At 45.8% G+C, this 14456-nt stretch overlaps 1 protein-coding gene across 3 annotated transcripts in view; it reads right to left on the bottom strand.

Annotated features, from left to right (window-relative positions):
- ATP9A (ATPase phospholipid transporting 9A) overlaps positions 1 to 14456 on the bottom strand; it is a 174773-nt gene that overhangs the window by 123515 nt on the left and 36802 nt on the right. For all 3 annotated transcript variants that reach the window (XM_084854164.1, XM_084854165.1, XM_084854163.1), the window contains exons 2-3: positions 4504 to 4648; positions 2748 to 2861 (exon numbers count right to left, since the gene is read on the bottom strand). In XM_084854164.1, coding sequence (XP_084710290.1) covers positions 2748 to 2861; positions 4504 to 4648 — 259 coding nt within the window. The remainder of the gene's footprint in view (positions 1 to 2747; positions 2862 to 4503; positions 4649 to 14456) is intronic.

The raw sequence follows: 14456 nt of genomic DNA on the forward strand, positions 1-14456 counted from the left end.
CAGTAGTACAAAAATTAAGTTCCAGCAGATAGCAGACTTAAGACTCCTCACAGCAGATCACACACTAAACGCTGGATGGAACTTCTTTTTTTTAAGTATTTACTAATCATCTAAAGCCAACAGAAAGGGAGCCCAGTGGATCCACAAAGTGCTTCAAACCGCAGTGCCCCCACCAAGAAGTCCCTGGCTCTTGTACCCGCAGTGGAGCAATGTATATGAAGTTATCTCAAAGCTCTAAAGTGCTACACAAGTGCTATTCATTACTGTTATTATATCAGGAACCCCATGTGCACAAGGAGTTCCCCATTGTTTTACAAGTGCACATGCAGGCTATTTGTCTATCCAGCCCAGTTTTGTTTATGCTGATTAGCAGCAGCCCCCCAGGATTTCAGTCAGAAGTCTTTGACATCACCTGCTGCCAGATTCTTTTAACTGGAGATTCCAGGGATTGAAACTGGGACCTTCTGCACTGAAGGCATGTGCTCTACCAACGAGTTATGGTCACTCCCCTCGTACAGAAGAAATGAGGAAGTCCCTGTGTGCATGGGATTGTGCAGGGGACGCTGAGGTGCAACACTGCCCTGAACTCATAATCCTACCAGTGTGCTCAGTTGTCATGGCACACAGGGGCTTTCTTCACACAGAGCTTTTATCCTGCGATCAAGATTGCTCCCACATGGAGGTTTGCGGGCTCTTTACATGACGCCGTGGATCTCCAAGGCGTCTCCTGCACTAAATGCCCTTCATTCCGTTTTTAAATAGATCACAGATAATGAGCTATCAAATTACCCCGTTGTGTTCCGCTTGCGTTCCCTCTGTGAAAAGAGGAAAAGTGGCAAGGAGAGGAGCAAGATCAGTGAAAGATAATGGAAGACTCAGATACAGGGAGGAGGAGGAGGAGGAGGAGGAGGAGGAAAGGGGTGGGGAGAAAGGAAGCGAGTGAAAAAGGGAGTCACTGTGATCCTGCATTTAAAATGGAAGCAGAAAGCCCCGTTTTAAATGCAGGATTTTAGGCTGATGTAGAGATGCCCAGGGTCTCTTTTGCCGATATAGGAACAGCAGCATCCAGGGCAAAGCACGTGGGGCAGGTCTATTGCACTATGGCAGGGGTGGGAAGCCTGTGGCTTTCCAGATGTTGTTGGACCCCAACTGCCATCAGCTGCAGCCAGCAGACCAATGGTCAGGGGTGATGGGAGTTGTAGTCCCCCAGCCCGGCACTGTGGTGAGTTATCTTGCAATCCAGTCACAAAATGTAATTGTCATATAACTAGCCTGTGGGATATGAGGCATTCAGGTTTGATAATGACCAAGAATAGTCTTCTGAAAACGTTCTGACGTTGCTTCAACCCCCACCCATCTATTCTAGGTCCTTCTCCTGCCGTTTCCCTCCTCCATCCTTTCTGCCCCTTCCCACTACCTGGATTTCCTACCTCCAAACCGAGAACTCTAAGCACTACAATGCTTCTCAGGTTATACATTGTCTTCAGGGCTTACAGGGTTTGGATATGGGTTTCAACAAGCTGCTGTATGGAAGGAAGGTGCCCAGAGTCCAGCTCAGACCACATTGGAACATCGTTTAAAGTGATTTCAAATGCACCCATTGTCATACACTGGTTCTCAGTCATGTTGCTCAGAAAGAAAAGCATCACACACGCATAGACCTTATTTTCTTGACCTCACACCCAGACTCCTGGAGCTTGCATGCCAAAGAAAGCAAAAGGATCCTTGCGAACAGTAATGAAGCCTAGTAATGCTAGTTTGAAGTCTGGAAGGAAAGATGCTGTATGTCCATAAATAGGTGAAGGAAGATCACTTCCCCCTTTATTGGAAATTGCAATTGGGAAACTCATGAAGGCATCACTGTTCCAATCAAATTTGGGACATCCTACCCAAATAAAAATAAAATATATCAAGAGATCCAACCACAGATTTGCTACATACTGGCCATATTTGCACAGCACAATAAGCCAGAATTCGAAGGAATTCTGATGCACGTTGCTTGATTCCCCCCTCCCCCGCTCCCCAACCGACTTGACTGTTCCTGCAAGCAGGACCAGCTAAACCAACCATGGACTTTCTGGCCATGGCTTGTGCATCATAACATGCGAACTAGGAACTCTGGCCTGTGTCTCCTCATACAAGCCAGAGTTTCCAGGTCATACATCATGATACACACACCATGGCCAGAAAGTCTGTGGTTTGTTTGGGCACTCACATATGCAGCAGAAGTCATCGAGCCGTGTGCACCACTGCAAATACTGACCAACATATAGTTTAACCCTTTGAAAGACCCTGGCCCCAGGACTTCAACACACAAGCTTACTACTCTTTGCTTAACACTGGCTCAATAATGTATTGTTAATTGTTCTAACAGGAATAATTGCTAGAATGTTCGCATGATAGTCTACTTTTCCTGGAGTTAGCCCAAGGGAATCTCCCTTAGCCATACTCTTAGAATGGCTGGGTTATGGGATAAATTACCCTTTGGATCAAGTGTCCCCCATGCACTTTTTCCCCCTGCACTGCTCAAGGTTCTATTTCTGAATGGCAAACCTTTATTAAATCAGTTTAAAAGTCAGACCCGAGCATCTACAATTCCCAAACACATAAAGGCTTCGTAAAATAAGCTAACAAAAAACATTTTTAAGTTCCAGCATTACTTGGATCTTCGAGATAAGGTTAACAAAGGACAACTTGTGTTCAAACACTGAAACTTCTCTTGAATAAATAAATCTGTTATTACCTACCAGTGGAACCCAATATGTGTAAAGTGCACCAAGCCTCATTTCAGGAACAAATTGAGAACAGGCCAGAAACAAGAAGTAGAGATTGAAGAAGTACTTGAACTGGTTGAACAGCACCTAAAAAAAGGGAGGGGCAGAGTGAGTGACAAGAGGCATAAATTGTATAAGCTCATCTATGTTAACATTGCTGACCATGGAAACTTTTCAAAGCTTCTTAAAAAAAGGCATTTTTAGAAAGTAATATTGTTGTGTTTTTAAATAGAGGAACATGCATCAATTTAGTTGGGTCACACCTAAACAGTAAAATATTCCTTCAGATGCAGAAACAGAGAACACCCAGTTCTTTAAAAACTTCCAGTTCTAAGCGTGGAATCCAATGGGGCACTTATGCTCTTGCACAAGCAGTGGGTCCCACCAATTCCATTGTGCGAGCAGGACCCACCACTTAGTATTATTATTAAGTATAAGGGTATAAGACAATCATCAGAAGCATAGGCACCCCGTTGGATTCTGCCCCAAAGGAGTGGACATTAATACAAAGATGTTTGGATAGCACTTCTGAAGGCATGAAAAATAAAGGTTTTTAGCATAAGTTTGCCTTTCATGCTAAGGAGTTAAGAAGCTGGATCCCAGCTGCTTGAAAAGTATCGCTCACTCTGTGGCACAAAGAGCACCCTTGTGACAATGCTATACTTCAGCACTGGCTGCCTAAAGCTTGTAGAAGAAATATAAAAAATAGAAATGACTCCCAGGTACCATTTCAGTGGAAATAATCCCTTCCACTTGCACATTGTCAGCTACCCTAAAACGTCTAATGACAGCCATGACTTCTCTGGAAATAGCTGGGGAAAGTTTAATCAGCAAATAACAGCGTGGAGCTTTTGTAACAATTTTCAGATGCACCGTCTGATCAGAGAAGGTAGTGAAATCTAGATAGATAGATAGATAGATAGATAGATAGATAGATAGATAGATAGACAGACAGACAGACACAGAGAGAGAGACAGAGAGAGAGAGAGACAATATAGGATGCAACACATTAACATTGTGATAACAAAAAATGAGCATGATATCTTGAGAAACTAGAACTGAAGCCATTGTTAAGAAACCATTGGTTAAGTCTGCATTTTGCAGAAAGGGAAGAACTTACACAGGAAGAAAATATATTCTACCCAGAACTGACTAGGTCCAACAGCACTACAGGCAAATGTCTTGAGACAGCCACGTTTTAGGGCCTCCAGACTAATTGGGAAAACCTTAAGAAGCAATGCAATCCTTCACACATCTCAGGACAACATGTTTTCCCTACTGCAGTGTCTTTTTTTGGTTCCATATAAACAGAAGGATCAGTGTGTCTGTTGATGTGTATAGATCATGGAAGGAGGACTGCAATTGGGAAAGACTTCAAGGAGGTAACGTAGTTCCATCCCTTCCTCACCACTTGTTATCTCAAAAGTGCAGATAGTGTGCAGGTGGGGTGACGCTATAAGTTTTCCCCTTCCTCCATTCCAACAGGGGAAGTAATTGAGAAAAACCTCAAGGAAGAAACTCAACTGCCACTCTTGTATGCAACAAGATGATGGGATGTGGAGAGAGCTGGAGGAGCAGAAGAGATGAGAACTTCACCTAAGGCAGAAGAGTAACTTGAGCCAGTCCTGATTCCTGCTCTCTTAATCCCCTTCTCCAAATTTACTTCCGTCACTTAAGGCTCTAAATATTAATAGGAAAACAATGTGGTTATTCAAGGTGACATACATACCCCTGGTAGAAAAGTAAAGAAGTTGTATTTCTGGTTGTTGATGACATTGCGTGGATATCTCTGTTCTCTCTTTTCTGGATGGCCAAGCCAAACCGTCCGAGGCCTTGGGTCTCTTCTTCCGCAGCATCTTAGGCACTCGCAACACCTGTAGAAAAGTGGCAATTATAAAAACTCGTTATCTTGAGAAGAACTAACATACTAAATATAGGAAGAGTACTGGATCAGACCAAAGGATTTTGGTTTCAACAGTGGCTAACCAAACACTTCCGGGAAGTCCACAGGGTGGCCAGGTGTTCTACTTGGTAGGCCTCTATTTGAAGTTGTTCTCTATTTGAAGGCCTGTCCAGTTTAAAGATAAAACATGCACATAGGCACCTGGTCAATCTTCCCTCCTATGATGAGATGTTTATATTATATTAAAATATATATTTATATTAAAATTCTATTTATTTCTAAATTTGTCTCGAGCCATATAAATTAACACATGCAAACATTATGCAAATTGGTGTCCTCTTTTATAGTGATGCATTTCCTCTTTCCTTTTTTGGCAACGCATAAGTGGCCACTCTACCACAGCAGGATATGAAGCCAACAGCCCTCTCATTTTCTGCCATCCAACAACTTCAGTGTTTGTTTTTAAACGGAACTGCACGATATAAGTACCCTTCAACAGCAGGTATTCACAGGCACACTGCTTCTGAACAAGATTTTCCATTAATGGTGTTGGCTAACAACCATAAATAGACCTATCCTCCAAAGTTTGTTCAATCCCCTTTACAAAGCTATCTACACCCATGGCTACCCAAAAACATGGTCTGAAGGCACAAGAGGCAGCCACCTTGCTGAAGCTACGCAGCTCTGGGTCTGGTCAGTGCTTGGAGGGGAGACCACCTGGGAACAACATGTAGCCACCTCAAGTTCCACAATGGAAGAAAGGTGGGATATAAGTGTAATAAAATAAATAAATAAATACCACCACATTTTGTGAGAGCAGATTCCATAACTTAATTATGGATTGGGTGAAAAAGGGCTCTCTGTTTGTCTGGCCTGAATCGAATGCCTATACATTTCATCGAGTGCCCCAAGTTCTAAAGAGCGAGGAAGAAAAACTCCCTCCAACCTACTGATCTAAGTCTCCCTTCCTTTAAGCAAGCGGATATACCATTATAAGCCCATTTCTCAAGATTCTCTATTCTCCCAATAACTAACTCATGTTTTTCCATGTTGGAGTGTAACCATTTCAGAAGAATAGTGCACATAAAGCACAACTTCTCCACCAAATTACATGTGTGCACACGGTGACAAAATGCACTTGAGGGGCTGGACACCTGTACCTTTACCTGTAGCTCAGCATATGAAATTGCTGGCAAATGCAGCTTATTTCACCTCTTTAGGGCTGTGATGTGACAAACTACGTCTGCCAAAATCCCTCCCTCTACACTTCTTTTAAACTGCAGGGGAAGGCAACCCGTGGTCCTTGGCTTAATTTCAAAAGCCCCCTGCAAGCGATCAGTTCAGACCTCTGGCAAAAGCAATCTATCCCTCCCCCCCGTGGCAGACTGCTGGGTGGGGAAGGGGAAAAGCAGTCCCCATCCAATTTTTGCTCCAGTCCCACCCACCCCCTGGCTTCAATCCTGCCCACTACTGGCTGGCATACAACACCTTGACAGATGAGCCTCGAGTTAATGGAGCCCTTGACAACAACAAAAAGATTCCCCACCTATTTAAAGGAACAGCCCATGTTCTCTTTTGTCTCTGGTTACCCCATATGAACATTATGCTCATAACATATATCTAAATATACAAATGAGCTACTCCTCATCAGTCCCTAACAGACATCTTGTAGGGCCCAGAGCATGCTGTTCACTCCTAAACTAAAGCGGCACTTTAGTTTTTTGTGATTAGCATGACCTGTTCTCTGACATACAGCCACGTGTCTCAAAAGTGATATGGGCTTCCCTAGCAAGACAGACATAATGGCTAAGAGAGGCACCAGCTATTCCATGACTCTCTTTCAGCTCAGGGCCTAGAGGCTAGTCAGAACTGGGCCATCTACCCACTCCAAACACCAGAGCTTACCAGGGATGCTTCCTAACCAATGGCTCCTTAGTGCTACCAACCATAAGGCATTGTGTAGCTCAGCCTTCCCCAATTTGATGCCCTCCAAATGTCATACAAAACAACTCCCAACATTCCTATTGGCCATGCTGGGTGAGGCTGATGGGAACTGAGTCCAAGACATTTGGAGGGCACCAAGTTGGGTAGGGGTGGAACACCTATTCCATCTCCCCCCCCCCCCCCAACACATGTTCTGCAGTAAGAAAAGAAGACAGAAGCAACAACGGGAAAATGTGGGAGGGTTAGAAATAGAAGACAGCAATGTCTGGACCACTCCGCTTTCCAAGGATGAGGCAAGGCAACTGCACAATAAAAAGAGCATTTGTAAGCACCTGTGCTGGCTGTATGCCCTTCAGCTTGAATTGGTGTCTTGCTTCCCTGTCTGTCCATTAGTTCCTTGCCCATATATGATCTTGAGGACTAGCGTCACCTCTTCCTTTCCTCAGATCCCTCATCTTGGAGACTGGGCCTGGGACAGGACGAAGAACCACACACCAGTCTACTGGTTTTCACTGTAATTTCCCCAGCATTCTGGAGGGTTTAAACCAAGATATATCCCTCACTGAGCTCTTGCTGTGCAGCATCATTCTCCCGAGATTCTGCCTATGTTTGGCAGAAAACGTTTGCAAATTCTGTGTTACAGAACAGCGTATAGCTCTAGAGAGGTAGTCATGTTGGACCATTGTAACAAAAACAGGATAAGGCAGCTTAAAGCTGAAGAAATATATTGTGGGATAAACATTCATTGGCCAGTCCCCATTTTGACAGATACACAAAGTGGTCCACTAAGTTGGTAGGATATAGAGGTGTTCATGAAACTCACCCCGAGTGGATGTGATCCACTCCCGATTAAGAATCACTGTTACCGAATGAGTATAGCAAAATGAACAGCATGAATAACCAACTAAAGAGAGATATTTAATATCTGTAGTGTTGGATACTCCCAGTCTCTATTGAGTCCAAGTTCCAAGGTATGAAATTTGCTAATTAATTCCATCTCAAGTGACTTTACTCTACACTCTGCCTTTGAAACTTTTTTGTTGTTGAAACCCCCGGAATCCTCCCCAGCTGGCTGCACTCCGCAGCGAGTCCGCAGAGCCACCGGCCGGGGCCAGCTGCTGCCGGACTTCCGGCCGCAGCTGGTCTACTGACACAAATGGCGTCCGGCATAACGGACACCATTTGCGTGCCTCCCTTTGGTCGTGATAGGCTACGTAAAGATTTACGTAGCCTATCACGGCAAAAAGGGAGGCACGCAAATGGCGTAGCGGACGCCATTTGCATCCTTCCCTTTTTGCCGTGATAGGCTACGTAAATCTTTACGTAGCCTATCATGGCCAAAGAGAAGGACGCAAATGGCGTCCGCTATGCTGGACGCCATTTTGCATCCGCACGGGGCAGTGGACGGACCAAGCTGGATCTGGAGCTGGCGGTGCCAGCCTGCCAGGTAGGATCCAGTCAGGTCGGACTTCACGGGGTGGCGGGGTGGGGTGGTCCGTTCCGCCACGGACCCCGGGGGGGTCGGATTCTAAGAATCCGGCCTCACTGGAGTCCGTGGCGGAATTCTCCGCCATCCCTATCTCACAGGTCCAGACTAGTTATCCCCAAAGGCCTGCCAGAACAAAAAAGTTTTTACATGCTTGCAAAAGCATGTCAAGGAGGTTGCCCTCTCACCTCCCTAGGAAGGGAGTTCCAGAGCCTTGGGGCGGCCACTGAGAAGGCCCTCTCCTGGTTCTCACCAGATGTGCCTGTGATGATGGCGGGACCATGAGAAGGGCGTCCCCTGAAGATCTCAGGGCACGAGCAGGCTCATAGGGGAGAATACGGTCTTTCAGGTAACCTAGACTCGAGCCATATAGGACTTTATAGGTCATGACCAGCACTTTGAGTTGTGCCCGGAAACAGGCTGGGAAACAGACTCCCCTGTTTTTAGCAGGGGAGTTGTATGCTTCCTGTAGCCAGCCCCAGTCAACAGTCTGGCAGCAGCTCTTTGAACCAGCTGAAGTTTCTGAGCACTCTTCAGAGGCGGCCCCACTTAGCATGCATTACAGTAGTCCAAACAGGATGTAACTAAGGCATTTGTCACTATGGCCAAGTCAGACATCTCAACGAACAGCTGCAGCTGGCACATTAGCTTTAACTGTGCAAATGCACTCCTGGCCACCGCAGAAACCTGGGCATCCAGGCTCAGGGCTGAACCCAGAAGTACACCCAAGCTGGGAAGCTAAGTCTTCAGGGGAAGTGTAACCCCGTCCAGCACAAGCTGAATCCCTATTCCCTGATCTACCTTTCGACTGACCAGGAGCACCTTTGTCTTGTCTGGATTAAGCTTCAATTTGTTTGCCCTCATCCAGTCCATTACTGCCAACAGACACCTGTTTAGCCCTGGAACAGCTTCCTTGGAATTGGGTGGAAAGGAAAAGTAGAGTTGGGTGTCATCAGTGTACTGGTGACACCCAACCCCAAAACTCCGGACAACCTCTCCCAATGGTTTCATGTATATGTTAAATAACATGCGGGACAAAACAGGACCCTGAGGAACTCCACAAGCCAATGGCCAGCGAGTCGAACAGAAGTCCCCCAGCACTACCTTCTGGATCCGCCCCTCCAAGAAGGCATGGAGCCACTGTAAAACAGTGCCTCCAAGTCCCATCCCAGCGAGGTGGCCCAGAAGGATACCATGGTCGATGGTATCAAAAGCTGCTGAGAGGTCCAGCAGAACCAACAGAGACAAACTCCCCCTGTCTAGTTCCCAGCGTAGGTCATCCACCAAGGCGACCAAAGCTGCTTCTGTCCCATAACCGGGTCTGAAGCCAGACTGAAATGGATCTAGATAATCTGTCTCATCCAGGAATCCCTGGAGTTCGGAGGCCACCACACGCTCCAATATCTTGCCCAGAAATGGAATATTGGAGACTGGCTGAATAGGTATCCAAAATGGTGGAGTTCAGGGAGAGCTTTTTTTTTTAACAAAGGTCTCACCACTGCCTCCTTCAGGCAAGCTGGAACTCTGCCTTGACTAAGGGAGGCATTAACCTGTATATTGTTCATTTTCCAATGCTTCCATGTCTACAAGACACGAAAAACGTTGCTGAGTGATCATGGAGTTCTGGTCCTCCACAGTTCATATTCTATTGAAGGGAGAACCTAATAAAAGGAGGGACTTCCAGGTCAGAGGTCACCCTGCTTAAAATCATGGGGTGAGGGATGGGGAGTGTGATTGTGCCTCTTCTTTAACACTACAAATGTGCAAATAGTTATGCAGGCAGTAAACGCCAACCTCCTGATCATCATAGGCCCTGTTCAACTCCACTACTTCCATTTAACAATTTTCAACCCGATCTTCATGGCCTTACAACAGCTCAACTTTGAACTCGGGCCTCCTTCTATATCAAGGATGGGGAACCTATGACCTTTCAGATGTTGCTGGACTACAATTCCCACCATGGCTAACAATTGGTCGTGCCAGCTGGGGTGAATGGGATTTGTAGTCCAACATTGGGAGGGCTGCTGTTCCCATGCCCCTGTTCTATATTCTTATTCTGCCTTCTGCTTCCCCAACCCAGCACTAATAATCTGTTTGCAGTGGTATGTACACAAAGATCTGTAGGTAGGTGCACTAATCCATGACTGGCAATCGTAGAACAGGACGCCTTGGACTGCACACCCATCCTAAATCCACACACAGGAACTACCATTAGGCCCTAGCAGCAACTCTTCTGTTCTTCCCACATGTTAGAATGAAGATAGGAATGGTACAGTCCCCCCCGTAACGGCAGTGTGGTTCTGTGGGTGTCCTCTATCAAGGGCATCTTACTCTGAGTTTGCTGATAAGGAGATGAAAGCTCCACATACCTCAGGATCTGATGCTATCCCTTCCTGAAACTTTGCACACCCCCACACCCAGCAAGGGAACCATCTTACTGGCTCAAAGACTAGAAAATTACTTTTTAAAAAGCAAAACACACCAACATTTCTTATTCCAGTTTTTACACCTGCACAGTATGATCACACAACACACTCAGCTGATTATAAAAATACAGGCATTGTAGACTGGCACTGAACACCAGGAGTTTGGTATCACTGTAATTTAAATAATTCACACAGTTCTGAAAAATGTCCTCAAAGCACACGTACAGGCAGCATAAACCCCTCTGTCGCTTGTGATTCCAGAGCAAGAATCCACCCTGGTATACATCCAGAAACTCACCTAACTCTGCCCCTTATCCTAGTCCTTCCCATTCCTCCCAAGTTTCCACTGCCCTGGAATCCCAAGGGGAGAGGCCTGAGCTGCTGATAAGCACAGAAAGCCATTGCTCTACAAAGAACATAACTAGCTGTTTGCTTCGCCTCTTGAAAACTATGGACCCAATCGGAGGCTCCCTTCCTGACAATCATTCAGGTGCCAGAAGAAGCCAATGGTTGTCCAGCCATATCCAATCATTCCTTCTGCAAGGGCTGATTAAGTGCCAGTTCTTGAAGGTATAAAACCTGGGGCTCTTTTGGGTAGCCAATGGCATTAGTTTGGCCTTGTTTTCCTGAAGACTTCAGTCCTAACCACACTAGTCTGGAAGTAAGCCCACTGAAACTGGTGATATGCATTTCTGAGTAAATGTGCTTAGGATTGCACTTTATGAATTGCCAGCTTTTCATCTGGCCTCTGTAGCTGTGTATTTAACAGTTGTTGAATTGCACCTGTAAGTAGATGAAATCAATCTCTGTGCTGTGAAGTTCTCCCTCTGCTGATTACTGGAAAGCAAGATGCAGATAAAAGCCCAGGAATTGGTGAGGGGTTTTTTCTGATCAGTTGGCAACTGTAGTTCCTATCTTCCTGCTATATCCACTGACCTATGCACCTGAGTGTTATTTTCCTGGCTAGTGATCTTTGCTAGTGCCTCACTTTCTCTTGCTGATTGGTTATCAGAAACTACACTTTGTATACTAGTCCTCTTGTCTGATTCTGTGCATTTTGCTGTGGTCTAAAGCTAATCCCTGCAGCTCCAATGCCCAGAACCTTTAAAGATCCATAAACTCTGCAAGAAAAGGCATGTGCTTAACACTAGCTTGGCTCCGCCTCTTATTTTTTCCATGTTTTGCTCTGGTAGCCTGCACAATGCTGTTGCAACATAAAAACAGGGGAGAAAGTAAAAACCTTGCTTTGTCAATAGGTATTTTGAGCTCATCACATCTATCTGGGAGAGGGAAGAACCTCATATTTCAGAACACACCAGGGAAATCTCTTATAAACAGTTATAAATTCTTGCACAGTAAAACTGCAAACCCATGCATGTCTAACCAGAAAAAAAGTCACACAACTTCCATTGGCTGTGCAGGCTGGCAAATGCTGGGAGTTGTAGGACTTTTTTTCTATCTAAACATACATAAGATTGCGCCCTAAGACATTCTTCCTCTTCCCTGACACCAAGGACTAGCACGCTTTCTTGCCCGGAGCGATGCCATCTCCTAGAAACATTTTTCCCACCTTAGTATCCAGCCTGAGGGTTCTGTGTAACTCAAAGGCTTGTGCACTGTATGTAAACACAGGTTGGTCCTGAATAAGCAGGGGTGCAGAACCTCTTTCAGCCCAAGGGCCAAATTCCATTTCAGAGAAACTCTCAGGGGCCACATTCCAAAGGTGGGTGGGGCCAAAAAGCCCAAAATATCGGCCTAATTTAGTTTAAAGCTCTTACCACCAGGAACAGCCTTAGGAGAGGCACTGCAACCTTTAAAATGGGTGGGTTGGGGGTGCACAAAAGTGTCAGGAGCACCCTAGCAGCCTCTTTCAGTAGACTCCAATAGCCAACTCAAGACACAGATGAAAGGATTCTTTTCAAGGCTTTAATCCTTTTACAACTTAATGACTCTTTCAGATGCTAATCACCAGCGACTAAGCAAGGAACAGCAGAGTAGCCTATGCTCCGACTAGGCAGTTGATCCCTGTCTGAAGGAGAATCACTTGAAGACCCTGAACTTATGGGCTAGGGAGAGATCCTCCCTCTTTCCCTTGGGTCCGCAGGACGCAGCCATTGCTTGCACGCCGAACGGGCACTACGCCTCCTTTCTGCGCCCTCCATCGCTTGTCGCTCTCTGCGTCGAGCAAGCCCCCCTCCCGCACTTTCTCACTGCTAGGATCACTATCTCAGGAATGCCGGCAGGAGGAATCTCTGCCAGCTGCTGTGCCTGTGAGGGATGAGCTAGCTCTTCTCCCACGGATTGCTGATCCTCCTCAGAATCAGAACTGCTCTGGGGTTCTATCGGCTCAGTTTCTACCCTGACAAAAAGCCAGGAAACAACAAAAGGATTGATCAGTGGTTGAGGAAAAGCGGGTGATTCCTTCTAGAAAGCATGAGGTTCTGCAACCTGTGTAATTAAGGCTTCCATGCCACGCAGGCTTACCTGAGCGTAAAGCCCCTTGGAACTCACTTCTGGGTAGATAAAGTGTAATCCACTTGTATATTTTCCCTTTCAGAATTTTGGAGGGAGAATATTCTTGCACATGCTCAGTAAGGCAGTAAGATGGGGAGTGGCCACCATTTTAAGAGTTACCAAAATGCAGCGTGGAAGAAGCTTGCTTTCTCCTCCCCTTAAGACCCTGAAACCTTGAGACAGGTTTGTAGGGAGATTTCCTCTTGGAATTCTTTTTAAAGAGTCATGATTTTGTTCAAACACTATGAATTCCTTGTTTATGTTCTTTAATATTGTATAAAGGGCTGTTTGCAAAGTTTGTTCCTGTGTTATTGGACTCATCCACCTTGAGAAGATTGCTATGGAGCTGGAGTGAACTGAGTAGAGACTGTTTTCCTTTGTCGGCCAGCAGAAAAATGAAGCTTCAGAGAGAAGTTTTATTTATATTTTTGTTGTGGACTCAAGCTGAAAGACAGAACTTTGGGAGGGCTGTGCTCTGTTTTATTGTTTTGGTGATAAGTGAGCTGTTATCCATGTGAAATTATTACATGTGCATTATTGTTGTTTTTAATTAGGAAATTAAAATGATATATGTTAATTATCCCTGTACAAAGCCTTTGCTGTGAGTCCTTTTAGAGACCCTGAAGAAAAAGTGTTACAAAGGATAGGATTTATTTATTACACTTATATCCCACCTTTCTTCCTTTGTGGAACTCGAGGTGGCTACATGTGATTCTGGTCTCCCCTCCAAGCACTGACCAGACCCAGAGCTGCGTAGCTTCAGCAAGGTGGCTGCGTTGTATGCCTTCAGACCATGTTTTGGAATTGCTGCAAGGGAGCAATCCTATCAGGATGGCTGTAAGCCTCCAAACCCATCCAAAGCAGAGTGGATGGCTTCCCTCCTGCTCTGCATTTTGGCTAGACAGGCTCCCCCCACAATCTAGCTGGGGCTATGTGGGATGGGTGGGAAAGAGGCTGGGGAGGCCTCAGGATACAGTGTAAGCTGGCCTCCCCAGTCCCCTCCCTGCCCACCGACATGCCCCTTTCTCTCTTCTCTGAGGTTACTTCTGCAAGCTCCAGCAGGCAGCTGGTGCAGTTCTCTCTGCACAGAGGGGGAGAGGGCAGGGAGCTCGGACTCCTACTCCCAGGGCACAGTGCTGACTCTGACCCAGGATCCCAAACTATCCTAAGGCCCCCCAGACTCTGTCTTGGGTCCACAGGATTTCTCCCTAAGCTATTCTTTTACTTTCCTTGCAAATTTTGTTTGACTAGAGCAAGATGGCTACCCATTTTTGAGCCACTTTTTAGGCTTTATGTAAGCTGCTTTGCGCACTTTGGAAAAGTGAACCCGGAAAGATTTGTAATGAATGATAAAGTGGCTCTGTTGTAACCTCACATTCACTGCTTATTTGATTTCAGTTGTTAAATAC

Source organism: Heloderma suspectum, chromosome 4 (genome assembly GCF_057233095.1).
Source record: "Heloderma suspectum isolate Gila_16-S chromosome 4, 16-S_ref, whole genome shotgun sequence".
NCBI lineage: Eukaryota > Metazoa > Chordata > Lepidosauria > Squamata > Helodermatidae > Heloderma > Heloderma suspectum.